A 27,680-nucleotide genomic window follows, 5' to 3' on the forward strand; every position below is an offset into this window, starting at 1 on the left:
GACGGAACATGGCCACTAATAAATCAGAGCAGTGCAGGGTGTGTACCGAGACCTAGGGAATAAGCCGATAATCTGGAACATCTTATAGTTCGGTACAGATCGGGAGAACTGGACAGCAAATACTTGAAGGAGACCTGTAACCCCCTGTGCCGGGGTGACAGGCTCACGACCCCCAGCTAGATCCCCTTATACGTACCTCATCCCGCCGAGTCCCACTGCCAGAGCCGGTCCCGGGATGGAGATATCCCGGTCAGAAGCTGGCGCGCGCTCTGGAGAGAGGTCCGACTTAAATAGAGAATGAATGGAGCCGTGCGCGCGCTGCAGAGATGAGTCCAGCTCCATTCATTCTCTATGGACGCCAGACCTCTCCAGAGCGCGTGCGCCGGCTTCTGACCAGGATATCTCCGTCCCGGGATGAGGTATGTATAAAGGGATCTAACAGGGGGTCAGGAGCCTGTCACCCCGGCACGGGGGGTGACAGGTCCTCTTTAATTTATCGTCACATTTTAGTTATGTTCACACACAGTATTTCTGTCAGTCTTTTTTTCAATCGAAATCAGGAGTGGACCTGACAGGGCAAAATTATAATGAAAGATTTACATAGTTTCTGAGTTTTTAATCCACTTCTAATTTTTGTTGAAAAAAAGACTGACCAGAATACTAACAGAAATACTATACTTTACTACTATACTAGCCATTTAGGTCTTTTTCTAATCTTTTTAATGCAATTCACCAGTGCACTGTGTCAGACGGGAAAGAATACACCACCTCCTGCAGGACATTCAACAGCTGGAAGGATTGAGTTTACTAATGGTGCGTTTACACAGACAGATTTATCTGACAGATCTTTGAAGCCAAAGCCAGGAACAGACTATAAACAGGGATCAGGTCATAAAGGAAAGACCGAGATTTCTCCTCTTTTCAAATCCATCCCTGGCTTTGGCTTCCAAAATCTGTCAGATAAATCTTTCTGTGTAAACGCACCCTAATGCTAAGTTTACACGAGGCGATTATTGGCCTGATCGTACGATTAACGATTTCGATGTTACGTTTTTTTTTTTTTTTTTTAATAACGATCAACGTTTAGATGGAACGATATATCATACAGAAAATTTGTTTTGCGATCGCTTAAGCCTATCTCACACATAGGTAAAATCAGTGAACTACTGTTTACACGAACGATCTGCGTTTTTTTTGCGAACGACGATTTAAGAACATGTTAAAAGATCAAAATGAACGATTTATCGATCGTTCGCCGCGTTTACACGTACGATTATCGTTCAAATTCGATCGTTATCGAGAAAATTCGCCCAATAATCGTTCCGTGTATACGTAGCATTAGGGTCCATTTACACAGAAAGATTATCTGACAGATTATCTGCCAAAGATTTCAAGCCAAAGCCAGGAATGGATTTGAAAAGAGAAATCTCAGGCTTTCCTTTATGACCTGATCTCTGTTTATAGTCTGTTCCTGGTTTTGGCTTCAAATCATTGGCCGATAATCTGTCAGATAATCTTTCTGTGTAAATGGACCCTAATGCTACGAAATTGCAATTTGCAAATCTGTATATTTTTCTGGCAACAGTTGATTTGAAAACAATTGTTTTAGGGTACAAACCCACACACCGTATACACAGCAGATACGCAAAAAATACGCAGCAGATTTGTTGGTACAGATTTGATGCTGTGTTCAGTTATTTAGATATAATCTGCTGCGTTTTTGCTGCGTATTTGCTGCGTGTTTGCTGCGTATTTGCTGCGTATCGCAGCAGTAAATACGCTGCTTATACGGCGTGTGGGTTTATACCCTTAAGGGTCTTTTACACAGGTCGATGGTAATGTTCCTTCAGCTAATAATAGGCCTGCATAAAAGTGTCAGTGATCAGCTGAGGAGCGGGAAACCACCTGATCCTCGGTTGATCGCATCTTTTGAGCAGGCTTTAAAATGAATCGCTTATCGACTGCACATCTTCCAATGAAACGGGACATGTGCAGCCTATATCAAAGGGTGGCGTGCATCGGCACATGTCGGTGGCATTGTGGGTCGGGAAGTGCGGAGGAAGTGGGGGCCATGGACCAAGCTGCCTGCGTGACCGGCAGTGAAGCTTAAAGAGGGGATTAGGCGAGTCCTGGGTGGCGACAGGCGGCCTTACTTTCAGGGGCTGCCCTAGTGTAGGATAGGGGGTGCCTTATTTTTGGTTGGATACCTTACTTTAGGCTAGAGCAGTGCTTCTCAAACTGTGAGGCGGGCCTCACCACTGAGGTGCCCCCTAGTTGTTGGTGAGGCCCAGCTGGGGAGCCAGTTTTCCCAAAAGTAACTATGATCTGCACAGTCTTGCTTTATTAGCATAAAGAGCTTGGGAGGTGGGTGAAAGCTAGCCCTAGCATTATCTCAGGCTTTTAAATGGACTTACCATATGGTGAGGCTTAGGCATCCTCTTGGTCAGTCTGGTGAGGCCCAGGCATTGCCTTGGTCTGTTGGGTGAGGCTCCAGTAGAAAAAGTTTGAGAAGCACTGGGCTATAGGGTAGTTGGTTTTTTTTATTTTAGGAGGGAGTCTTATTTTTGGATAAACATGGTACATATCTGTGCTGTCAGTTTCCATGGCCGCACAAATGATACAAGGATCGTTTTTGCGGCTCGGCTCAATCATAGTGCCATGTAAAAGGTAATCACGGTCTGCCCCATGTCGGGCCATGTAAGGACCCTTACTGCGGAGAACTCCTTTAATGTCTCCACGACATTGTTAGTGCTCCAGGCCTCAGTAATGTCCCCACTGCCACCTGTCTCTACGATGTTATTTGTGCTCCATGCCTCAGTAAGGTCACCAGATCTTTGTATAAGCAGCAAGTGCTGGTCGCTTCTTAAAGCTAGGAGTTAAACCTCTCTACAAGCAGCATAATACTTCTGCCATATAACTTGTGGGAATGTCTGTGATGGCTGTAGATGGGAGGGAGGTGTGCGGCAGATAAGCCACCCTCCATATTAATGCGTAATGCATCCGATCCATCTTCACCCTCCGGTTCACAGCAAAGCGTCTCACAGATATCTGTCAGCTACGATTTACTGCTCTCTGCTAAGACCCCATTAGTAAATACAGATCGCACATTACCACAGAGGGCGGTGTGGCTTTATATTAGCCCAGATATATTGCGCATCTTATTTCCTGGTGATGGTAAATCGCGGTGTGCGGCCCCCTGCGGAGGGCTTCTGGGGGATTCATCAATGATGTTCTGTATCAGAAATGCCATGTACAACACATGCCGCTCCTGCTGCGGCCGGGGGTCAAGTGCTGCGCTTTTTATTTAGTTTACTTAGATCAAAGTGGAAAGGTTGGGAAATGGAAGAGACTGATGAAAATGAAGAGGACGGTCTCAGGCTTAAACGTTATGGACCTGTCCTTTAATGGACTAATATGATTCTGTTTGATTTATTGTCTCAGAGATTGATGATATTTTTCTGCTCCAATTATCTCTGTGTAAAGAGTGGATGTGAGTTATGTGCCGAGGCTGGCGTCTCCCGGGACGTGGCGGCACAGGACGCAGTCACGTCCCCAACCTGCTGTATACAGGAATCAAGTCTACACTGGTAAACGGGGACAAACCCTGCGCATAGCCAACACTAAAGACGCCATAGTGGGGGTCCTCAGTGTGGAGGCCCCTCTATGAGCCGCAAAGGAGGGCAGCTCCATAAGATCACATTCATACACAGTGAACGGGTGTAAATGTGTAACCACAAGTCCGTCGCTACACTGACAAAATTAGGTTTATAGTAATGGCTTATTATGAAAAATAATCACTCATCTTGTATTGAACTTGAGTTACACTCCGGAGCTGCATTCATAATTCTGCAGGATGTTACTGGAAAGCACACCTGTGAACAGACAACAGCTCCCAAACATCTAAAATACAGAGGGAAGTTATTCCTCTATCTTCTAACTAAACATCAGTGCAGAGACTGAACCAGCAGGGTGAATCTTTATGATCAGGAGATGATGTCATTTACCATGCAGTATGAATATAGCCCCAGAATGAGGAGTGCTGCACGTATAGATCCACTTTACTACACAACAAGACACATCAGCTGCTTTAAATGTGTATTATTCCGCCACACAATGTGATTTAACCTGCAACATGATGGGACTTTTAATTTTAAGTTTTATTAGGGAGGGGGTGGCGGGGGAGGAACGGGGGTCTCCGGTTTGTCCAGCTAATAGAGACAAGTGTTAGGACCTTCTGAAGGTTCAATTCATCTCGGCTCTTAACTTAATTTTCCAAGGCCGCTCTGCATTATGAAATTACGGGATGACATCCGAGGTAAACATGAAATACCACATATAAATAGAGAAGAGAGGAGTCCGGCACGACGAGGATAAGAGGGCAATGGGGATCTGACAACATGGCAGCCGAGCGGCATCTGTGGAAGGGTCCGGAGGATACCAATAAGATTAGATAAAAAAGGAGGCAAGTGAGATCTGTAGAAGAATCCTAAGGATGCCGATAAGATTAGATACACAGGGGAGCGAGATCTGCAGAAGAGTCCGGAGGATACCAATAAGATTAGATACACAGGAGGAGAGTGGCATCAAAAAGAAAGATTCTTGACAATACTGAAATGATCAGATACATGGGAGACAAGTGGCATCTATAGAAGACAAGAAAATTTATATGGGAGACGGGCAGCACCTGTCCTGATGAGATCTATAAAGGCCGTATTACACATAGCGATTATCGTTTAAAGATTCGCTATAACAATCGTTCGCTAGCATTAACTAGTGATTTTTAGCGAACGATTCTGAGGTTATTACATTCACTGATTGCTGTTATAAACGATCGTTTTTACGTCGTTATATGGTCGTTAATCAATTCTCTGGACAGCCCACACATGTTTTATCGGCGAACGACTTATTACATAAACAAATATGCTAACGATTGGCAAACTATCAACAATAGTTTTTCAACATGTTAAAAGACCAAAATGAACGATTTTTCAGTCGTTTCATCGTTGGGTGTTATTATACGGACAGATAATTGGTCATTTTGAAAGTTTTAGCAAATTTTTAAATGATAATCGTTCCATGTAATAGGGCCTTTAGACTAGATACATGAGAGATGAGCAGGATATACAGAAGAGTGCTAATGATACCGACAGGATTGGATACAAAAAAAGGTGAACAACATTAGCAAAACAGTCCCTACGCTACCCATAAGATTAAATACACTGGAAACTAGTGAATTTGATGCACGGGAGGTGAGCTGTACAACCTTTTGGACACAATCATTGCTGGATAAAGCAATGAAGAATGTGCCGGTGATTGTTTATTGTGTAGGCTATGAAAATTGCAGCAATAAATACAGACACTTCATCGCCAGAAACTGAAAGTTACAGGACTGTATCAGTGTAGACCACTGTTCTCAAACAAGCTACACCTCCCATCATGTATCAAAAGCCCAGAAACTAAGACTCCAGCTTCAACACCTATTAGACCCCAATAGCCACAGAAACGAGACATCAAGCTGATACAAAATAGAACTACAGCCACCATCGTGGCCTAACAACCACAGAAGCTACAACAAGCCAGCTCTGGTGTAAACGGCGGACTAATAGAGTTTACTTGCACAACAATCTGAGAGTCCATTTACTGGGTACAATAACGCCCTCTGGCTTGGGGCATCTGTAAGGCATTAAACATGAATATCATGACTGCTATAGGACTGTAGTGCTGAGTTTCATGCACCGGTATATGGCAAGCACTCCGGCTCCTCCGGTTACACATACAGAGCCGACACACTGTGAATTAACACCCACCGGGGATCCTGCTTCCACCTCTCTGCACGGACAATTCTGCAATCAGTTTACTTGGCGGCGATGAGAAGTTGGCGGCAGCTCCCATGTCTCCCATTGTCAGCAGTAATACAGAGACGGGTCTTCTGTGTAATCCACATAGTAGGAGTTAAACAGGGCGAAGGAAGACCAAGACCTCCCCGGCCCAGTGACTTATATGACTGGGGTAATGGTGCGACAATGTGTGAACACATTTTATAAAGGATGTCACACAATGTCCCCTTCTATTATCAGATGAGTCACTTTGTACATACATTACTGATCCAGAGTTAGGCCCTGTTCACACTACGGAATCAACTCCTGCCTTCTATCAGTTACAATGGGAGCGCGCGCCTCCACTCTGTACCTCTTCGTTTAAAGAAATGACATGTCAATTGTTTGAGTGGAGACGCGCACGCTCTCCTATTGCAACAGATAGAAGGCAGGAGTTCCACCCGGAATCTCGGCGCCAATTCCGTAGTGTGAACAGGGCCTTACATCCTGAATTATACTCCAGAGCTGCACTCACTATTTTGCTAGCGCAGTACTGTGTATACGCTGTATAAATTTACTTGTTGGTTTTTTGTTTTTTTTATCAGAAGTTGACAGGTTGTTTGTCTTGTATGAGTGAGCGGGGTTCTCCGATCCCGGACACTTGGCCGCTCAGCTGTTACCATAACAACCACAGAAGTGAACGGACACGCACATATTCATTACGAGCTTGGACGCGGTGGCTGCATCAGATGGGGGACCCCCTTATGACACTACAGTATAGACATCATTTGTATGTTTTCATGCATTTGCAGAATTTCCTATAAGACGTGGATATCTGCTGATGATGGTGGTCAGGCTGCGGCGGTGACAATGGTGGTCGGACTCCGGCGGTGGTGATGGTGGGGAAGATTCACCATTGTATCTATAGACAGGAGAGTCGATCAGAGGAGACGGCTGACAGATCTTCTTAGTTAGAAGCCGATGTACTAAGCCTGGATTCGCCGTCTTTTATCTTTTTTTGATTTACACCACCGGCAGCGGCTCCTCAATAATTTATGGTGCCTTAAATTTATTGCAGCGCTCCGGACGGCTGAGAAATTCAAATTGCCAAATAATTAGATTTTAGGGCAAAGCTTATAAATTATCCGTCGATTTGTCCGGCCTTGTTTGTCAGCCGCCTTGTGCTGCGGGTCATGTGTGGCATTTGGCTCCTCACGTTCTAATTGCTGATCTCCGTGATGACAGATGAAAAGCGAAGCCTGTGAGGGCGATGGCGCGGGGCAGGGGGCGCAGGACGCAGGGCCACGTACAGGGAAACTGCTACCATGCAACATTTTGCAGCAATAAATAGAAAAGAAACCCTGAGAAATAAATACTGCTCCTGGATACACAACCAGACCCCCAATACTACAAACATGTACAATGGAGACGAGACCATCCATCGGGGTCCTGTGAGCAGTCACAAGACTTTCCAGAGACCCTGAAGCAGCAGATAAGAGTTATATACAGCCACACTACTACTACTACTACTACCCTGCGTCAGTACCCACTTACAATCTAGCATTCTGTTCATGAACCATGAAGATCAGGCTGAGCAAAAGTTACTTTTCCTCCCAGACAGGACAATGCTACAGTGCAAGCAAGATAAATATCCCAGTGTTGCTGTCACCAGTAACATCATCAGATATCAAGCTTATAAAGCAGAGGTCTGACAGACAATGGGAGTTTCAAAAGGCAAAGGCTGTTATTGAGAATGACAAAAATAAAATGTAATCATCATATAATAAAACGAATGCAACAATGTAACATACGGCATGTGTCTCAATATCTCTGCTTGTTGTCACCCTTCACTGGTTAGAACCATCCTGCTCACTGGGAAGCAGCTACAGTGTTTCCCAGTCTAGATCATGGGTGTCAAACTCAGGCCCTCCAGCTGTTACAAAACTACAATTCCCATCATGCCTGGACAGCTAAAGCTTTGGCTGACCAGGCATGATGGGAATTGTAGTTTTGTAACAGCTGGAGGGCCTGAGTTTGACACCCATGGTCTAGATTGTTCTTTGTGGGTCAGCAGTCTGTGCCTCAGGCTGATACACTGTAGCGAAGCCACAGCTGGAGAAGAGTTTACATCACAGAATTGTCTAGATCACAGGTGTCAAACCTTCGCCCCTCCAGCTGTTGCAAAACTAGAATTCCCATCATGTCTAAACAGCTAAAGTTTTGGCTGTACAGGCATGATGGGAATTGTCGTTTTGCAACAGCTGGAAGGCCATAAGTCAGGCATCCCTGGTTTCCCATTGTTCTCATTCATTACCAGCAAGCAGAGATCTATAGTGCAAAACACTAGTGGAGAATTTATGAACCAGATCTGGAAGATTTTTGGTGTACTAAAGATGCAAGTCTTGATACAAGCTCCTCTGTGCGGCTCATGTCACTTTTGAGTAAAAAGGGTTGGGCTTAGCAAGAGGGGTGCGCCGACTAGGAAGATTTACTAAAATGTATGCCAAAAACTGGTGTAAACTATGCCAGATATCTAATCCAACAAGTATCTGGCATACATTTCATAGGCCAAATTTATTAACTGGAGAAAAAAATGGTGTCACAGAGTTATATAGATTTCTAATTTACTGTTAAAAAATGGCAAGTCTTCCAGTACTTACTAGCTGCTGTACGTCCTGCAAGAAGTGGTGTATTCTTTCAGGTCTGATACACTGCTCTCTGCTGCCATCTTTGTCAGTTACAGGAACTGTCCAGAGCAGTTGCAAATCCCCAATAGAAAACCTTTCCAGCTCCCCAAACTAGAAAGATCACACCACCTCCTGCAGTACATGCAGCAGCTGATAAGTACTAGAAGACTTGACTTTTTTTTTCTTCAATAAAAGTAATTTACAAGTATCTGCCACTTTTTTTCCAGTTGATTTGAAAGAATTCTTTTTTTTTTGCTGAAGTGTCACTGTTGTTATAACTTTCAAAATCTAAAGCAAATCTGAAGCAAGTTTGCAATTTACATTTGTTATTTTTATTTTAGTTATCATGGAAAACACAGCACTTCCTGTGTTTAGGCTCAAATAGTCTTAACACAGGAAGTCCCATGTTTCAGAGATTGTCGGACACATTGAGCTGTGACTCTCTGTACTGGCCGGGACCTCATGTGTCTAGTCTCTTTTTTTTCAACCAGCACAAGACTAAAAAGATTCAGGAGACTGGACCAGGATTTCAGATAATTATATCTTTTATGGTGCGTTCACACCTACAGGATCTGCAGCTGATTTTCTGCAGCAGATTTCAGTTAAATAACTGAACACAGCATCAGATTTGATGCTGTGTTCAGTTATTTAACTGAAATCTGCTGCAGAAAATTAGCTGCAGATCCTGTAGGTGTGAACGCACCCTTAAGGCATAAAAAAATAATAATGAAAATAAATTGCAAACATGCTTTTTATCACATCTACTGTTGATTTTAAGTCAGGATGACAGTGAGAAAAAAAAAATATTCCAATATTGCTGTACGTCCTGCAGGAAGTGGTGTATTCCTTCCAGACTGACACAGCACTCTTTTTTACCTGCTCTGGACAGTTCCTGACAGTGACAGAGGTGGCAGCACTGTGCCACACTAAAATTAATACACCATTTCCTTCAGGACATACAGCAATTGATAAGTAATGAACGACACCACTTGATTTAAAAACATTTTTCTCTTCGGAGTACCCCTTTTCAAAGGCCTGCGCTCACAAAGCTTAGTCCGACACAATGATCCTCATATGGCGACATATTCTCCCCACAGTTGATTGCAAAACGTAATTATTTTTACACCAGGAAGATCTGAGATGCAGATCTGTAATATTAGAACAATTGCGCAGCTGCAGCCATGTGATCACTCTACCTGAGGATGGATCTGGGGTTTGTCACATGTGGCCTCAAAATCCAACACTAGGAAGTAATGGTATCTCTGTGGAGGGAAGGAGGTCATCGCAGCCACGGACGCCCCAAACCCCTGGCAGCCCAGCTTTCTGTTGAGCATTGGGTCGGCTCCTGTGTCAGATCGGAGGACAGAGAACGGGTCGCTGGACGCGGTTCCCAGAGGTCTGGAGAGCAGCAGCGAGGGAAGTCTTTGCGGCCGGATGAGGGACGATAACTGCATTGAAACCTCTGCTGCATTTACATGGAAACCTGCGGACAAAATGAAAGAAAAATCAGCAGAATGAAACCAATATCGGTGTCTTTGTGTGGCAGCGTCAAGAACTGGTGCTGACAACTAATCAGAAGTCTTCTACTTCTTAATGTAATGGATTCTGATGAATTTGTCTCTTAAACCGGACAATTATCGGATACCATTAACATTTACCATCATATAAACTATGTACAAAAGCGAAAGGTCTGCGAGCAGCTGCAGACCGCATGTATATAGTGAGTGCAGCATACCAGGAGACCCACAATCCTACAGGGAATGGTCATCGCCCGGGGCCCCATGTCAGGATGGGTCTGAGAGGAAACTAAGACGGCCCCCGCTACGGCTCAAGGGCCAAATATTCAAAATGTCAGCGTCCTGTGCGGTAATCTGATCAAGAATTAACTAAGATTAAATGAGAAATCTTCTGCAGGGGAAGAAAATGACAAGGAGGATGAGGAGAAGAGGTGATCTCCAACATATGTATCCAAGGAATCACCTTATCACATCTGACACAGACCAGGGGGAGTACGAGGGGCTCCAGGCTCATCATCTCCGAGTGATAAACCCTGGAATGGCCGTCCACATCCAATATCTGTGGAGTTTATAGGGCGGATATCACAAGAGATGAAGGACGGGGCGAAGGGCGACCACACCGGGACACGTCTATAAGTCCTCTAATGAGCAGAAGAAGCAGGACACCCGGAGTAACAGAGACGTCCTCCTGTCCTCTCCAGGCTGCTATATGGTCCTCCGCCAGACATACTCCTTTACAGTAACCCCCCCCCCCCCCGTCAGCTCAGCCGGTGTCAGTCCACACTGCAGTGTTCCTGGATTAGGATTATTCTCTGATGTATGCGAAGCTCTACCACTACCCATTTTCACTGTAACCTATGAATTAAGACTACTACCCTCATTCTCCACCACAGCTAACCATTATTCTTTATTTCTTCCACTACCGCTATTACACAGCCGTCACCCCAGACTACACACGGCAGCTATGCAGCCGTCACCCCACACTACACGGCAACAACGCAGCCGTCACCCCACACTACACACGGCAACTACGCAGCCGTCACCCCACACTACACACGGCAGCTATGCAGCCGTCACCCCACACTACACGGCAACAACGCAGCCGTCACCCCACACTACACACGGCAACTACGCAGCCCAATCTAAGAGAAATAGGCCATGCACAGCTCTCTCTCTCTCTCTCATATATATATATATATATATATATATATATATATAAATAAATATGGGTGCTCTATGCCAGCAAATAAGCAGCTAAATGTAAGAAGAAAGAAAAGGTACGTGCTATAATGGCAAAATTGGCACTTCAAAATAATGAAAATATAAATGTACTTTATTAGTCAGGTACAAAATACAGAAAAGAAAAGTCTTTTCTGTATTTTGTACCTGACTAATAAAGTACGTTTATATTTTCATTATTTTGAAGTGCCAATTTTGCCATTATAGCACGTACCTTTTCTTTCTTCTGGCAACTACGCAGCCGTCACCCCACACTACACACGGCAGCCCCACACTACACACGGCAACTACACACGGCAAACACACGGTGCTTGCTCACTGTGCTTGCTGACAAGTGGTTGAAAATAAGTGGAGTTTAAAAAAGGAGTTGTTGGTGATTCTGTGGGTTTGGAGTGACTGATATATTGTTGTTTTTGTGCAATTGTGTGGTGTGCATTGCTGCAGTGCATAGATAGCTAGTGCCATAGTTGCTTAGGCTAGGTTCACACTGCGTTTTCAGCATCCGTTTAACGCATCCGTTTTTTGAAAAAAACGCATAAAAAACGGATTGCAAAAAACGGATTCATTTGTGTGCATCCGTTTTTCCATTGACTTCCATTATAAAAAAAAACGGATCCGTTTTTTTTGACGGACCAAAACGGACAAAAAAACGTTGCTGACCCTATTTTTCTGGACGTTAAAAAAAACGGATCCGTTAAACGGATGCTGAAAACGCAGTGTGAACCTAGCCTTAGTTAAACAGGTCCAAACAGTTTTTTTTTTCTCTGGTCTGCTCTGCACCTGGGGGTGGGGTTAATTGATCTCAGGTGCTTAAATCAAGGCTCAGCACTCACTGTGTGTGCTTGCTGACAAGTGGTTGAAAATAAGTGGAGTTTAAAAAAGGAGTTGAAGGAGTTACAAGTTCTGGTAAGTGCTAAATCTCTTTCTTTTTCACTGTTTTTGTTGCACTGAGGATGATGGCTAGCGAGATGGAAGGATTCATTCAGTGCGCAGTCTGCCGCATGTACGCACAACTGGAGCAGGTGTTCCAGGGTGAGTACCGCTGTGACAGATGTGAGCATGTTGCCCATCTAGAAGCTCGAGTTAGAGATCTGGAGAAGCATATTGCAACACTGAGGGAACTTGGCCACCTTGAGAGGGAACTTCGGCTCACTGAGCAGGAAGTTAGTGGGTTAGAGATGGAGGGTGGTGATATAGATCAAGAGGCCCAAGTAAGTAGCTGGGTTAATGTAGTTAGAGGGACCAGTAAGGGATCCAAGAAAAGGAAGGCCACTTCTCCTACTATATGCCCAAGCAAAATTGCCAAGTTAGGTGATGATGCAAGGGCATCCGTGTCAGAAATGGCAGCTCTAGTGGAACCTGTTCTCTCTAACAGCCGGGGGAACAGTCCAACTAGTAGTGGGCGGGATGGTAATGTAGGTAGGCCTAGACAGCTAGTGGTTGTAGGGGATTCTATAATCAGGAAGACGGATAGAATAATTTGTCGCCAAGACCGCCTCAACCGAATGGTTTGCTGTCTCCCTGGTGCCAGGGTTCGGCATGTGGTGGAAAGGGTGGATAAATTACTTGGGGGGGCTGGGGATGACCCAGCTGTCGTGGTCCATGTGGGAACCAATGACAGGATACAAGGTAGGTGGAGGTCTATTAAAAATAATTTTAGAGAACTAGGTGCTAAGTTGAAGGGAAGGACCTCCAAGGTGGTATTCTCTGGAATACTGCCTGTGCCATGCGCATAGCAGGAAAGACAGCGGGAGCTTAGGGAGTTAAATGCATGGCTCAAGTCGTGGTGTAGAGAAGAAGGGTTTGGGTTTTTAGAGCACTGGGCTGACTTTTCATTGGGGTACAAACTGTTTTCCGCAGATAATTTGCACCTTAATGGAAGGGGGTCCGCTGTGCTGGGGGAGAGAATCCTAGAAGGGGTGGAGGGGTTTTTAAACTAGGGATGTGGAGGGAGGACAATGTAGTGTGTAATATAGTGGCGGATAGGTTAGAGAGGGGACAGAACAATGAGGAGGGAGGAGAAGGGTCCTGTGGGGGGAGGATAAAAACAGTGCATAGGGAGATCCATATGTTGCGGATGAACAGTGAGGATGATTGTGGCCACAGCACAGTAATAATTCCCATTTCTTATAATGAAGCGGTTAAACTCAATGGTAATATAAAGTGTATGGTTACTAATGCCAGAAGTCTAGCCAGCAAGATGGGGGAGCTAGAGGCCTTGGTTCTGGAGGAGTCCATTGATGTGGTTGGTGTGACTGAGACATGGCTGGACTCCTCACATGACTGGGCTGTCAATATTCAGGGATTTACGTTGTTCAGAAGGGACCGGGTGGGCAGAAGGGGAGGAGGAGTATGTCTGTATGTCAGAAATGATATTAAAGTGAGTGTAAAAGATGCAATAGTGGGCGATGACTGTGATGATGTGGAAGCATTATGGGTAGAACTACAGAAGGAGGTAAAGAGTGAAAAAATTATTCTTGGTGTAATCTATAGACCCCCCAACATTACTGAGGAGGTAGATGGCCAGTTGAATAGACAAATAGAGCGGGCTGCCCGGGAGGGAACAGTAGTGATAATGGGGGACCTCAACTACCCAGATATAGATTGGGGTCACGGTTCAGCTAAAACCACAAAGGGGAGGGAGTTTCTTAACCTCCTGCAGGATAATTTTCTGGGCCAGTTTGTGGAGGAGCCAACTAGAAGTGATGCCTTGTTGGATCTGGTTATTTCTAACAACGCTGAGCTGGTTGGGGATGTCACTGTCCATGAACACCTGGGTAATAGTGACCACAATATAGTGACTTTTAGCTTAAAGTGTAGAAAAGAAAAACATGTTGGGAGGGCAAAAACTCTTAATTTTAAAAGGGCCAATTTCCCTGGGTTAAGGGCAGAACTTCAGGGCATAGACTGGGAGCGGCTGCTGTCACATACGGATACAGCTAATAAATGGGAAATCTTCAAATCCACATTAAATAACTGTACTGCCAAATATATTCCTATGGGTAACAAATATAAACGGTTAAAATCCAATCCCACATGGCTTACAACCGAGGTTAGAAGGGCTATAAATGAGAAAAAAGGGGCATTCAAAAAATATAAATCAGAGGGGTCAGCTGTAGCATTTAAACATTACAAAGAAGTCAACAAAACCTGTAAAAATGTAATAAAAGCAGCAAAAATTCACAATGAAAGGCAGGTAGCTATAGAAAGCAAAAGAAACCCCAAAAAATTCTTCAAATATATTAATGCAAAAAAACCAAGGTCAGAGCATGTAGGACCCCTAAATAATGGCGACGGGGAATTAATAACTGGGGATCAGGAGAAAGCTGAGTTACTTAATGGGTTCTTCAGTTCTGTATATACAAAAGAGGATGGAGCTGTGGTGGGTGGGGCCAGTACTGAGGTGGGTGGGGCCAGTGCTGCTAACACATGTAATGTACTGAACTGGTTTACTATAGATATGGTCCAAGATAAATTAAACAAACTCAATGTAACCAAAGCTCCAGGGCCTGATGGATTGCACCCCAGAGTTCTTAGGGAACTCAGTTCTGTAATTTCACTACCCTTGTATGAAATATTCCGTGATTCTTTGCTTACTGGTATTGTGCCGAGGGACTGGCGTAAGGCAAATGTAATGCCGATCTTCAAAAAGGGCTCTCGAACTTCCCCAGGTAACTATAGACCCGTAAGCTTAACGTCCATTGTGGGGAAACTATTTGAGGGGCTTATAAGGGACTACATCCAGGAGTATGTAGTGGCTAATAGTATTATATGTGATAACCAGCATGGTTTTACTAAGGACAGAAGCTGTCAAACCAACCTAATATGTTTCTATGAAGAGGTAAGTAGAAGCCTGGATGGCGGCGCGGCTGTGGATATAGTGTACCTGGATTTTGCAAAAGTGTTTGACACAGTTCCTCATGGACGTCTGATGGGTAAGTTAAAGTCTATTGGTTTGGAAAATTTAATGTGTAACTGGATTGAAAACTGGCTTAATAATCGTACCCAGAGAGTGGTGGTCAATGATTCCTACTCCGAATGGTCCCCGGTAATAAGTGGTGTACCCCAAGGGTCAGTACTGGGCCCTCTTCTGTTTAACTTGTTTATTAATGATATTGAGAATGGAATTAACAGCAATGTTTCTATCTTTGCAGATGACACCAAGCTTTGTAGTACAGTACAGTCTATGGAGGATGTGCAGATGTTACAGGATGACTTAGACACTCTGAGTGTTTGGGCGTCCACTTGGCAAATGAGGTTCAATGTGGATAAATGTAAAGTTATGCACCTGGGTACTAATAACCCGCATGCATCATATGTCCTGGGGGGAGTTACTCTGGGAGAGTCACTGATGGAGAAGGATCTGGGTGTACTTGTAGATAATAGACTACAGAACAGTACACAATGTCAGTCAGCTGCTTCTAAGGCCAGTAGGATATTGTCATGCATTAAAACAGGCATGGACTCTCGGGACAGGGATATAATATTACCGCTTTATAAAGCTTTGGTGCGGCCCCATCTGGAGTATGCCGTCCAGTTTTGGAACCCGATTCATAAAAAGGATGTTCTAGAGCTGGAGAGGGTACAAAGACGGCAACAAAACTAATAAGGGGAATGGAGCATCTTAGTTATGAGGAGAGATTAAAAGAATTACATTTGTTTAGTCTGGAGAAGAGACGTTTAAGGGGAGATATGATTAACTTATTTAAATATATAAATGGCCCCTACAAGAGATATGGGGAAAAGATGTTCCAGGTAAAACCCCCTCAAAGGACAAGAGGGCACTGCCTCCGCCTGGAGAAAAAAAGGTTCAATCTCCGGAGGCGACAAGCCATCTTTACCATGAGAACTGTGAATCTGTGGAACAGTCTACCACAGGATCTGGTCACAGCAAAAACAGTAGAGGGCTTCAAAACAGGGCTAGACAAGTTCTTAGACCAAAATAATATAGATGCATATGTATAGAACATATCACCCCTCCCCCTTCCCTGTATCCATCCCCTCCTTGGTTGAACTTGATGGACATGTGTCTTTTTTCAACCGTATTAACTATGTAACTACACAGCCGTCACCCACAGTACACACGGCAACTACACAAGGCATCTACACAGCCGTCAGCCACAGCACGCACGGCATCTACACAGCCGTCAGCCACAGCACGCACGGCATCTACACAGCCGTCAGCCACAGCACGCACGGCATCTACACAAGCCGTCAGCCACAGCACGCACGGCATCTACACAAGCCGTCAGCCACAGCACGCACGGCATCTACACAGCACGCACGGCACACATGGAGCATCTTCAAAGTGTTCACTAGTATACACCTGATTCATACTCATACACACAAAGTATCTATATGACCAGCCCACATTCACATATATGAATAAGGCTGCAATGTATATACATATTATTAAAAAAAAAACCTATCTCCAGTAATAGCTGACCTGATCTGTAGCCGACTACAACAGATCCCAGCATTCTCCGGGGCTTAAAGGGAATGTGTCACCTACTTTATTTATTACATTTTTCACTCCCAATCTTATTTTATTTTCTTACTAATATATATATATATATATATATAATTTTCTTTCAATATATTTTGATCTATCAAATCTATTTTATGTACAGTATTATGGAGGCAGCCATGTTGTCTTTAAAAACATTTAGTGATGCGCTCTACAGCAGCCACAAGGGCCATAGGCAGTAGTCTGGGGGTGTCATTTCAACGCTTTATATCAATAAACAGTACAAGTTAAAATCTAAAAAAAATATATGAATCTATGTAACTATGTACAGATAGCTTCTTATTATGGACACCTCATTCCTAAGCCATGTATAACCCTTTAACATATGTAAAGGTTTGGATCAGGTATCCCCTTGTGGGCATACTCTATGACCTGTGCAAACAGAGGAGTTGTATCCATCATCTACTGACTTCTATGGGACAGTGTACTGAGCATACTCTGTGACCTGTGCATTAGTCTGTGCACAGGGAGCAGAAGGGGGATCTGCGGCTATCACCTATTGTGTATGGTGTATCTTATATATATGTGTGTGTTACTGGTCCGTATAATCCAGGGGGCACTGTGTTCATACGTATACTGTGCTGATCACGAGTTACATTCTGTATTATACTCCAGAGCTGCACCCCCTATTCTGCTGGTGGAGTCACTGTGTACAAACATTACATTACTTATCCTGTACTGCTCCTGTATTACACTGACAAGCAACCCACCAACAGAATAGTGAGAGCAGCTCTGAAGTATAATACAGAATTTACCTCAGGATGAGTTATGTAATGTATGTACATGGTTACCCCACCAACAGAATAGTGAGAGCAGCTCTGAAGTATAATCCAGGATTTAACTCAGGAACAGTAATATAATGTATGTACATAGTTACCCGACCAACAGAATAGTGAGAGCAGCTCTGAAGTATAATACAGGATGTAACTCAGAATAAGTAATGTATGTACACAGTGACCCCACTAGCAGAATAGTGAGTGCAGCTCTGGAGTATAATACAGGATGTAACTCAGGATAAGTAATGTATGTACACGGTGATCCCACCAGCAGAATAGTGAGTGCAGCTCTGGAGTATACACCAACAAGCAAAAGGATAACAATGTTTTGAACTTTTGACTTTCAGGCCCCATATCTCAGCATCCACTACAGCTCTGAACATAATACCAACATCATCTTGGCTATCTCATACATAAATGTGACTTGCAGCTACAAGAAATTACAACCTGTTGTTCCCCAATAGCTCAGTGTGTTATTAGGCTTGAAGAAGATTACCCAAGAAAACAGAAACACGTGTCAGAAGTGTACAGGCGTCAACAAGCTGCTTCTGCATCATCCGGCTCACTGATAGTGGTGTCTCGGCCAAGAAAACTGCCAAACTGCATCATGCGATTACCATGGAAGAATATGAAATGAAGCCCGTCCATTTATCCAAGAGATGGACGTCCAGGCAAAATATCAGAGTCAACAAGTCGGCTCATCCCAAGGTCTATAAGTTCTGGTGCAACAAACAGAGCAGTTGTTGGATCGGCTCCCACAGTCCCCAGACCTCAACCCAATCCAACACCTGAGGGTTGAGTTGAAGACAAAGCTGTAGTAGAACCCAAGGGAGTCAACCAGTGTGCATCAACATTGGGAGTATGTAGACACCTAGGATTAGGGCTGGGCAATGTGGCCAAAAATAAAAAATATATAAAAATTATGGACAGCTCTTGTTGTCTCACATTTTTGCCTGTTTTGTGGTGAAGTTATCGTGCCGTGTATGGCACTTTTCTATGTTTCTATGCTCTGTTTTATATGAAAATTTAATAAAAATATATATTTTTTTGGGGGGGGGGATTATGGACAATTCTCAATTTAAATCTTTTTTTTTTGTTCAAAATAAATAGAACATTTTACTCCTTGCAGGGGCCTCATATACTGTTAAAGTTAGGCTATGTAAAAGTACACATCGTATACGCTCTGGTCGGGATCCCATGCCGGGCCGCAAAGAACTGACATGTCAGTTTTCTGCGGCCGCAATTCAGTGAATTGCGGCCGTAGGAAACCCTGTCAGTTCACACAATGAAGCGAGCGGCTCCGGCCACTTGCTTCATTGTGGACTATGGGGAGTTCTGATGTGGGCACGCGCTGATGCACCCGCATCAGAACACTACGGCCATAAAGATCATCCGGCCGATACGATCTTGGTAGAGACCGGCCGTTCTGGGACCCGGCCGGGTCACGGAACAGCCGGTCTCTTACAAAGTGTGAACATAGCCTTAATGTTGTTTTAGGCAGCAATTATATTACTTCACACTGTAACACATGGTTAGCCCTTGCTGTGCCCCCATATATGCAGTTATGCACAATATAAGCCACTCTCTGTGCCTCGAACTAGGTATGGTGTAGTGGTAGAGTTATAGTAGATAAGGGGTGTAGTAGTAGTATAAGTATAGATGAGGGGTGTGGTAATACCAGTATAGTAGCTGGGGTAGGTAGGGTACAGTGCTTCATCACCCACTGCTCTCCGGTGATGGTGGTGGAGTTGATCCCTGCTATCCCTCTAGCGGTGGTCCCTGGGACTCTTCAGAACCCGGCTGAAGATCTTCGCTCCACTGTAAGGGTGCATGCACACTAAAGAATATGCGCGTGAAGGCCACTGCGGATTCCGTCGCTGTCCCCTGCTCGCAGCAGCACGCATCTCCACTCGTGCCATAAATACCATTTTATGGCCGGGCCGATTCTGCAGTCCGCCGAAATATTGACCTGTCAATTCTTTCGACGGACGGCGGAATCAGTCTGTGCCTACAATGCAGTCTATGGCACAGGTGGAGATGCGAGCACGCGCGAGTAGGGGCCAGCGACGGAATCCGCAGTGGCCTTTACACACGTATTCAGTAGTGTACACACACCCTAAGGCTATGTTCACACTACGTATATTTGAGGCTGTATAGCAACCAAAACAAGGAGTGGATTGAAAACACAGAAAGGATCTGTTCACATAATGTTGTAATTGAGTGGATGGCTATCATTTAATGGCAAATATTTGCTGTTATTTTAAAACAACGGCTGTTGTATTGAAATAATGGAAGTTATTTACTGTTATATGGCGGCCATCCACTCAATTACAACATTGTGTGGACAGATCCTTTCTGTGTTTTCAATCCACTCCTGGTTTTGGTTGCTATGAGGACCTGACATGAGGAAGGACTGTCAGTGCTGGATCCAGTAGGGGGCACTGGAGGCCACCAGTAACTGCACCGCAATCCCACAACAGGGGCAGCCCTGCACCTTGGGAATTAGCTTCTTGGCCACGTGGAGCTGGTGGCCACATTCCACACCAACGTCCGTAAGGGGGCACTGAGACCAGGATAGGGAGGGTCGTGCTGTGGAGCAGACTCTCCTGCTGGATGACAAGCTGCACACAAGGGTTATTTATTTTTTATTTAATTGAATTTACAATAAAAAAAATTTAAAAAAAATTAAAAATCAAATTGCGCCCCCCCCAGGGCAAATTAATTCAATTAACCTCCCAGCCCTACCTAGGATAAAACTTCAGTAGAGACATGCTTGAATCTGATGGGGAACATGCCCAGTATTAAAGCAGTATTAAAATCCAAAAGTGGTTTACAAAATAATGGAAAACTAAAATTTAGATTTTTAGGAGAACAGTAACAATGCAGCTACATGACAAGAATCTGCATAACTAAGCATATGCTAATTAATCACAAGTCACATTATGTATGACAAAGCCGAGGAGATGGTCTATAGAGTGATGGTGGTCTCATGTTAAAAGCTGTAGGGCAGGGGTGGGGAACTTTTTCCATGTCAAGGGCCGGTCGGGCATTAATAAAATCATTCGAGGGCCGCATGCCGTGCGCAGCAGGGTAGCGTGGGTTTGCAGCACCCGGGGCAAGGCAAAATATTGTTCCCCTAGTGCCCCTGCTATTGTAGTTAACCCCCAGTGATGCCCCTGCTGTTGTAGTTAACCCCCCCAGTGATGCCCCTTGTAGTCTAGTTAACGCCCAAGTCATGTCCCTGGTAGCCTAGTTAACCCCCCCAGTGATGCCTCTGGTAGGCCTAGTTAACCCACATCAGTCATGTCCCTGGTAGCCTAGTTAACCCCCATCAGTCATGTCCCAGGTGGCCTAATTAACCCCCATCAGGCATGTCACAGACACCGGAGGATGCTGTGTATGCCGGCTCCTTCCTCTTCCAGAGCAGCGCGCATCACAGGGGAGCCACGGGCCGCATCGGGAGGTCTCAGGGGCCGGAGGTTCCCCACCCCTGCTGTAGGGGATACTGAGATACGGAGCCTGAAAATCAAAGTGTTGTTACCCTTTTGTTTGTTAATGTATACTCCAGAGCTGTACTCACTATTCTGCTGCTACAGTCACTGTGTACATACATTACATTACTTATCCAGTACTGATCCTGGGTTACATCCTGTATTATACTCCAGAGCTGCACTCACTATTCTGCTGGTTGGGTCACTGTGTACATACATTACATTACTTATCCAGTACTGATCCTGTGTTACATCCTGTATTAGGGTACAAACACACACAGCATATACGCTGCGTATTTACTGCTGCGATACGCAGCAAATACGCAGCAGATTAGATCTAAATAACTGAACACAGCATCAAATCTGCACCATCAAATCTGCTGCAGATCTGCTACGTATACGCTGTGTGTGTTTGTACCCTTATACTCCAGAGCTGCACCCACTATTCTGCTGGTGGAGTCACTGTGTACATACATTACTTATCCTGTACTGATCCTGTGTTGCATCCTGTATTATACTCCAGAGCTGCACTCACTATTCTGCTGGTGAGGTCCCTGGGTACATACATTACTTATCCTGTACCGATCCTGTGTTACATGCTGTGTTATACTCCAGAGCTGCAGTCACTATTCTGCTGGTGGGGTCACTGTGTATATACATTACTTATCCTGTGTTACATCCTGTATTATACTCCAGAGCTGCACTCACTATTCTGCTGGTGTTGGCACTGTGTACAATGTATGATGGATTTCCGCCCATATGATGAACGGTGTGCACCCCATAGCAATTCTCCTCTGTCTGGAGCACAATGTCATGGTTGGCTATAGTTCCTGTAACGTATAGGGTTGACTTTTATGAGGCAGAGCTGCAGTACCACCAGTGTTCTGTGGACAGGTGTGGCACTGTATATAGAGTAGAGTTGTCACTGATTCTAACCAAGACCAATCCTCATTTATATTCAGTTTCTTTAGTTGACAACCTGGTAGGCGTCAAACAACCTTATTGGTTGTGTAATGATAGGAGGGCAGACTACCCCTGCAGAAGGGTGACAACTTCCAGAGTTATATAATGCGTCCAAACTGGTTGTCACCCTACTGGCATGTCTAAGGAGGAGGATTCCCAGGGATCTGCTCTGTCCATTATACAAAGGAGGAGATTATAACATCACTAACACATCAGATACAACCAGCTGACATCTGTCTGTGGGACAAGAGGACTACAAAACAAAGCATGCCCAGATCCAAAGTACAGCTCAGCCCCCTCCCCAAGGCCGACACATGACCTGCCCGGCCTACTGTGTGACACCCAAGACTTGCATGTACGAAAAAAAACTAAACAGGTGGTCGACTGGGCCTTTAAGAGACACCCAACAAGAAGACAGGCAAGGGTCGCAGCTGTGAGTAGAGGCCTCTCAGGTATACGGGAGTGTATGGAGGGCACTGCATCGGGGGAAGGGGGAGTAGGGGATTATAAACAGGGGCTCAGGTGTAGGTATATCAAAGGGCCACTGGATGGACAGGTGCACGGGGGAGCCCTAGCCTGTATAAAGGTACACGGGGGGATCCCTGCCTGTATACAGGTGCATGGAGGGAGCCTTAGCCTGTATACAGGTGCATGGAGGGAGCCTTAGCCTGTACACAAGTGGGAGGGGGCACAGACTGTATACAGGAGCACAGCGAGAGGCACAGACTGTATACAGGAGCACAGCGAGAGGCACAGACTGTATACAGGAGCACAGCGAGAGGCACAGACTGTATACAGGAGCACAGCGAGAGGCACAGACTGTATACAGGAGCACAGGGAGAGACACAGTCTGTATACAGGAGCACAGGGAGAGGCACAGACTGTATACAAGAGCCCAGGGAGAGGCATAGACTGTATACAGGGAGAGGCATAGTCTGTATACAGGAGAACAGGGGGAGCTCCAGCCTATATACATGTGTACAGGGGAGCCATAGACTGTATACAGTAGCACAGGGGGAGCTCCAGCCTATATACATGTGTACAGGGGAGCCATAGACTGTATACAGGAGCACAGGGAGAGGCACAGACTGTATACAAGAGCCCAGGGAGAGGCATAGACTGTATACAGGGAGAGGCATAGTCTGTATACAGCAGCACAGGGGGAGCTCCAGCCTATATACATGTGTACAGGGGAGCCATAGACTGTATAAAGGAGTACAGGGAGAGGCACAGACTGTATACAGGGGCACAGGGAGAGGCACAGACTGTATACAGCAGTACAGGGGGGCTCCAGCCTATATACATGTGTACAGGGGGGCTCCAGCCTATATACATGTGTACAGGGGGGGCTCCAGCCTATATACATGTGTACAGGGGGGGCTCCAGCCTATATACATGTGTACAGGGGACCCATAGACTGTATACAGCAGTACAGGGGGGCTCCAGTCTATATACATGTGTACAGAGGGGCCCCAGACTGTATGGGGGTGTCATGAAGGCCCCTCTCCTGCACAGCACCATATGGCGGACCCCTTGTCTCTGAAGAGATGGCTAGAGGGCCCCCGGCTGTCCAGCTATGTATGGGGGCCCCCGCCTGTGCCGTGGAATGTACGGGGGCCCCCCACAGGTGTACAGCAGGATGCGGGGCCCCTCACTGCTCGCCCTAAGCCTGAAGCTCCAGCAGGCCTATGCGCTGTACGGGCCTCCCAGGCTCCCGCGCGGCCCCCGGGGTCCCCGGTCACCTCGCCCCCCACAGCCCGCGCACATACATGTCCATGGCCCGGGTGTCGCCCCCTCCGCACACACAACACCCGGCGACTCACCTCGCACTCTCCCCCTGTCTATGGAGACGGCCGTGACGGGCAGATGTCGCCCACCAATCAGCGACGCCGCTGCCGGCGCACTCAGCCAATAGCAGCTCAGCCGGGCGGGGTTTAGTCGCAAACCCCTCTCTGCTCCTCTCCTGCATGGAATCATGTGGGAATGTCAGGCCAACATGGCGCCGCCCCCGCTGCATGACGGGAAATGTAGTCTCCGACCACATGGCCTGTGTCATCCCCGCACCTGGAGAATGATGGGAACCAAGGCCGGAGAGCAGGATGAGGAGCCACAGGGGCCTAGAAGCAGCCTGCATGGAGGACTGAGGTGTGATGCCGCAGCCTGCTCGGGCCCTGGTACCCCCGGCATCCAGCGCATCAGCGACGCTGCAACGTGATGTTATGTATAGGGATGTAGCAGAGCCCAGTGTGTCGCCATACAGATATAACAGCAGTCCTATGTAACAGTGATAACTCAGAGTACTGATAACGGAGTAGCTGTCACCTGCAGTCCTATGTAACACCACACGTAACGGTGATAACTATATATAATACCTCTGAGGTAATGATTTAATAGCTGTGACCTGCAGTCCTATGTAACAGCATATATAACACTGGGATAACTATATATAAGAACTGAGGTAATTATTTAATAGCTGTCACTTGCAGTCCCATGTAACAGCACATATAACACAGTGATAACTCTCTGAGTACAGATAATGTAGTAGGTGTTACCTGCAGTCCCATGTAACACCACAGATAACACTGGGAAAACTGAGGACAGATAATCTAGTATGTGTCCTGCAGTCCTATGTAACACAAAAGATAACAGTGATAACTGAGTACAGATAATGTAGTAGTCACCTGCAGTCCTATGTAACACTACAGATAATACAGTGATATCTGAGTACAGATAATGTAGCTGTCACCTGCAGTCCTATGTAACAGCACAGATAACACAGTGATATCTCTGAGTACAGATAATGTAGTAGTCACCTGCAGTCCTATGTAACACCACAGATAACACAGTGATAACTCTCTGAGTACAGATAATGTAGTAGGTGTCACCTGCAGTCCTATGTAACACCACAGATAACACAGTGATATCTCTCAGTACAGATAATGTAGTAGAAGTTACCTGCAGTCCTATGTAACTCCAAAGATAACAGTGATAACTTTCTGAGTACATGTAATGTAGTAGATGTCACCTGCAGTCCTATGTAACAGCACATATAATAGTGCTAACTCTGAGATGATAATGTACCTGTCACCTGCAGTCCTATGTAACACCACAGACAACACAGTGATATCTGAGTACAGATAATCTAGTATGTGTTCTGCAGCCCTATGTAACACTACAGATAACACAGTGATTTCTCTGAGTACAGATAATGTAGTAGATGTCACCTGCAGTCCTATGTAACAGCACAGATAACACAGTGATAACTGAGTACAGATAATGTAGTAGATGTCACCTGCAGTCCTATGTAACACCACAGATAAAACAGTGATATCTCTCTGAGTACAGATAATGTAGTATGTGTCCTGCAGTCCTATGTAACATTACAGATAACACAGTGATAACTATCAGAGTACAGATAATGTAGTATGTGTCCTGCAGTCCTATGTAACAGCACAGATAATACAGTGATAACTATCAGAGTACAGACAATGTAGATGTCACCTGCAGTCCTATGTAACACTACAGATAACACAGTGATTTCTCTGAGTACAGATAATGTAGTAGATGTCACCTGCAGTCCTATGTAACAGCACAGATAACACAGTGATAACTTTCTGAGTACAGATAATGTAGTAGCTGTTACCTGCAGTCCCATGTAACACACAGTGTGGGTATATGTGCACATGCTGTAGGTTTCTCAGGACTCTATGTAACATGGCTGTTTGGTGCAGGTTTCAGGCTGTAGGATGTGTGCACTCTCAGCAGCTTCCTCTGCTATGTGAGGGTGTTTCTCTCTTTAGTCCTTGTTCTCACACTGCAGTTTAGTTGTATTTTTCATGTGTTTTTCGGTTGCCTAAAGTACACACAGGTGGACACAATGACTCGGTGATTAGCACAGTCTGTTCTATGGATGGAGCGGATCCAGGCTCAGGCCTCACCACGCAGGGTGTGAGGGGAAGGATCCTTGTGTCGCTATGCAGGGGTCTCGCAGCATCACAAATAATGGAGTGTATGGGGGTCTCACTGCATAGCAGTTACTGGAGAGTATGGGGTCTCAGTGTATAGCAGATAGTGGAGTGTATGAGGTCTCAGTGTATAGCAGTTACTGGAGTGTATGGGGTCTCAGTGTATAGCAGATAGTGGAGTGTATGGGGTCTCAGTGTATATAACAGATAGTGGAGTGTATGGGGTCTCAGTGTATAGCAGATAGTGGAGTAAATGGGGTCTCAGTGTATAGCAGATAGTGGAGTGTATGGGGTCTCAGTGTATATAACAGATAGTGGAGTGTATGGGGTCTCAGTGTAAAGCAGATAGTGGAGTATATGGGGTCTCAGTGAATAGCAGATAGTGGAGTATATGGGGTCTCAGTGTATAGCAGTTAATGGAGTGTATAGAGTCTTACTGCATCACAGACCATAATGTGTATGGGGTCTCGCTACATAGCAGATAGTGGAGTGTATAGGGTCTCGGTGTATTACAGATAGTGGAGTGTATGGGGGTCTCGCTACATAGCAGATAGTGGAGTGTATGGGGTCTTGGTGTATTACAGATAGTGGAGTGTATGGGGGTCTCGCTGCATAGCAGATAGTGGAGTGTATGGGGGTCTCGCTGCATAGCAGATAGTGGAGTGTATGGGGTCTTGCCTTATAGCAGGTAGTGGAGTGTATGGGGGTCTCGCTGCATTACAGATTGTGGAGTGTATGGGGTCTCGGTGTATAGCAGATAGTGGAGTGTATGGGGTCTCACTGCATCACAGATAATGGAGTGTATGGGGTCTCACTGTATCACAGACCATAGTGTGAATGGGGTCTCACTGTATCACAGACCATAGTGTGTATGGGGTCTCACTACATCACAGATAATGAAGTGTATGGGGTCTCGCTGTATTGTAAGAGTGTTTGGGGGTCTAAGTGTATAGCAGATAGTGGAGTGTATAGCAGATAGTGGAGTGTATGGGGTCTCACTGCATCACAGATAATGAAGTGTATTGGGTCTCGCTGTATTGTAAGAGTGTATGGGGGTCTAAGTGTATAACAGATAGTGGAGTGTACGGGGGTCTCAGTGTATAGCAGATAGTGGAGTGTATGGGGTCTCAGTGTATAGCAGATAGTGGAGTGTATGGGGTATCGCTGTATAGCAGATAGTGGATTGTATGGGGGTCTCAGTGTATAGCAGATAGTGGAGTGTATGGGGTATCGCTGTATAGCAGATAGTGGAGTGTATGGGGTCTCGCTGTATTTTATTCCATGGTACAAAGAGATAATGTTGCTTTCCTGAGCTCCTGAAGTGCAGCAAGCTGTAACACCTCCTTACTTGATCGGGAAGTTGAGTCCCTTGCAGGTTCAGGTATGGATGATAGATGTAAGGAGGTGTTCCAGCCTGGTGCACTTCAGCATCTTTCTACATCCTGGAAGCACAGATAGATAAAGGCAAGGTGCCATATGTCTTGTGACCTGACAACTATCTAACATTATCAACTGTTTGGATCATGAATGAGGGTATGTGCACACAACGGAATCCCGGTGGATCACACGCTGCAGACTCCGCAGCTCGCCCTCGCTCTCGGACATGCACATCTCTGCTGGTCCTACCACCCCATTTTATAAACTGCACCCCTCAAAGAATTCACAACAGGCTATAGGAACCTTAGGTGGTTCATAGGAA

The 27,680-nt window shown here is 45.4% G+C and overlaps 1 protein-coding gene across 2 annotated transcripts in view; it reads right to left on the reverse strand.

Annotated features, from left to right (window-relative positions):
- Positions 1 to 23,993, reverse strand: part of ERI3 (ERI1 exoribonuclease family member 3) — a 150,072-nt gene extending 126,079 nt beyond the window's left edge. The window contains exons 1-2 of one of the 2 annotated variants that reach the window (XM_069981203.1): positions 23,840 to 23,993; positions 9,700 to 9,986 (exon numbers count right to left, since the gene is read on the reverse strand). In XM_069981203.1, the coding sequence (XP_069837304.1) occupies positions 9,700 to 9,986; positions 23,840 to 23,993 (441 nt within the window). Of the gene's footprint in view, positions 1 to 9,699; positions 9,987 to 23,785; positions 23,807 to 23,839 lie in introns of those variants that run through there. The other variant, XM_069981205.1, reaches the window with a different exon arrangement.
- Between the last annotated feature and the right edge of the window lie 3,687 nt (positions 23,994 to 27,680).

This window comes from Dendropsophus ebraccatus, chromosome 8 (assembly GCF_027789765.1).
Source record: "Dendropsophus ebraccatus isolate aDenEbr1 chromosome 8, aDenEbr1.pat, whole genome shotgun sequence".
Taxonomy (NCBI): Eukaryota; Metazoa; Chordata; class Amphibia; order Anura; family Hylidae; genus Dendropsophus; species Dendropsophus ebraccatus.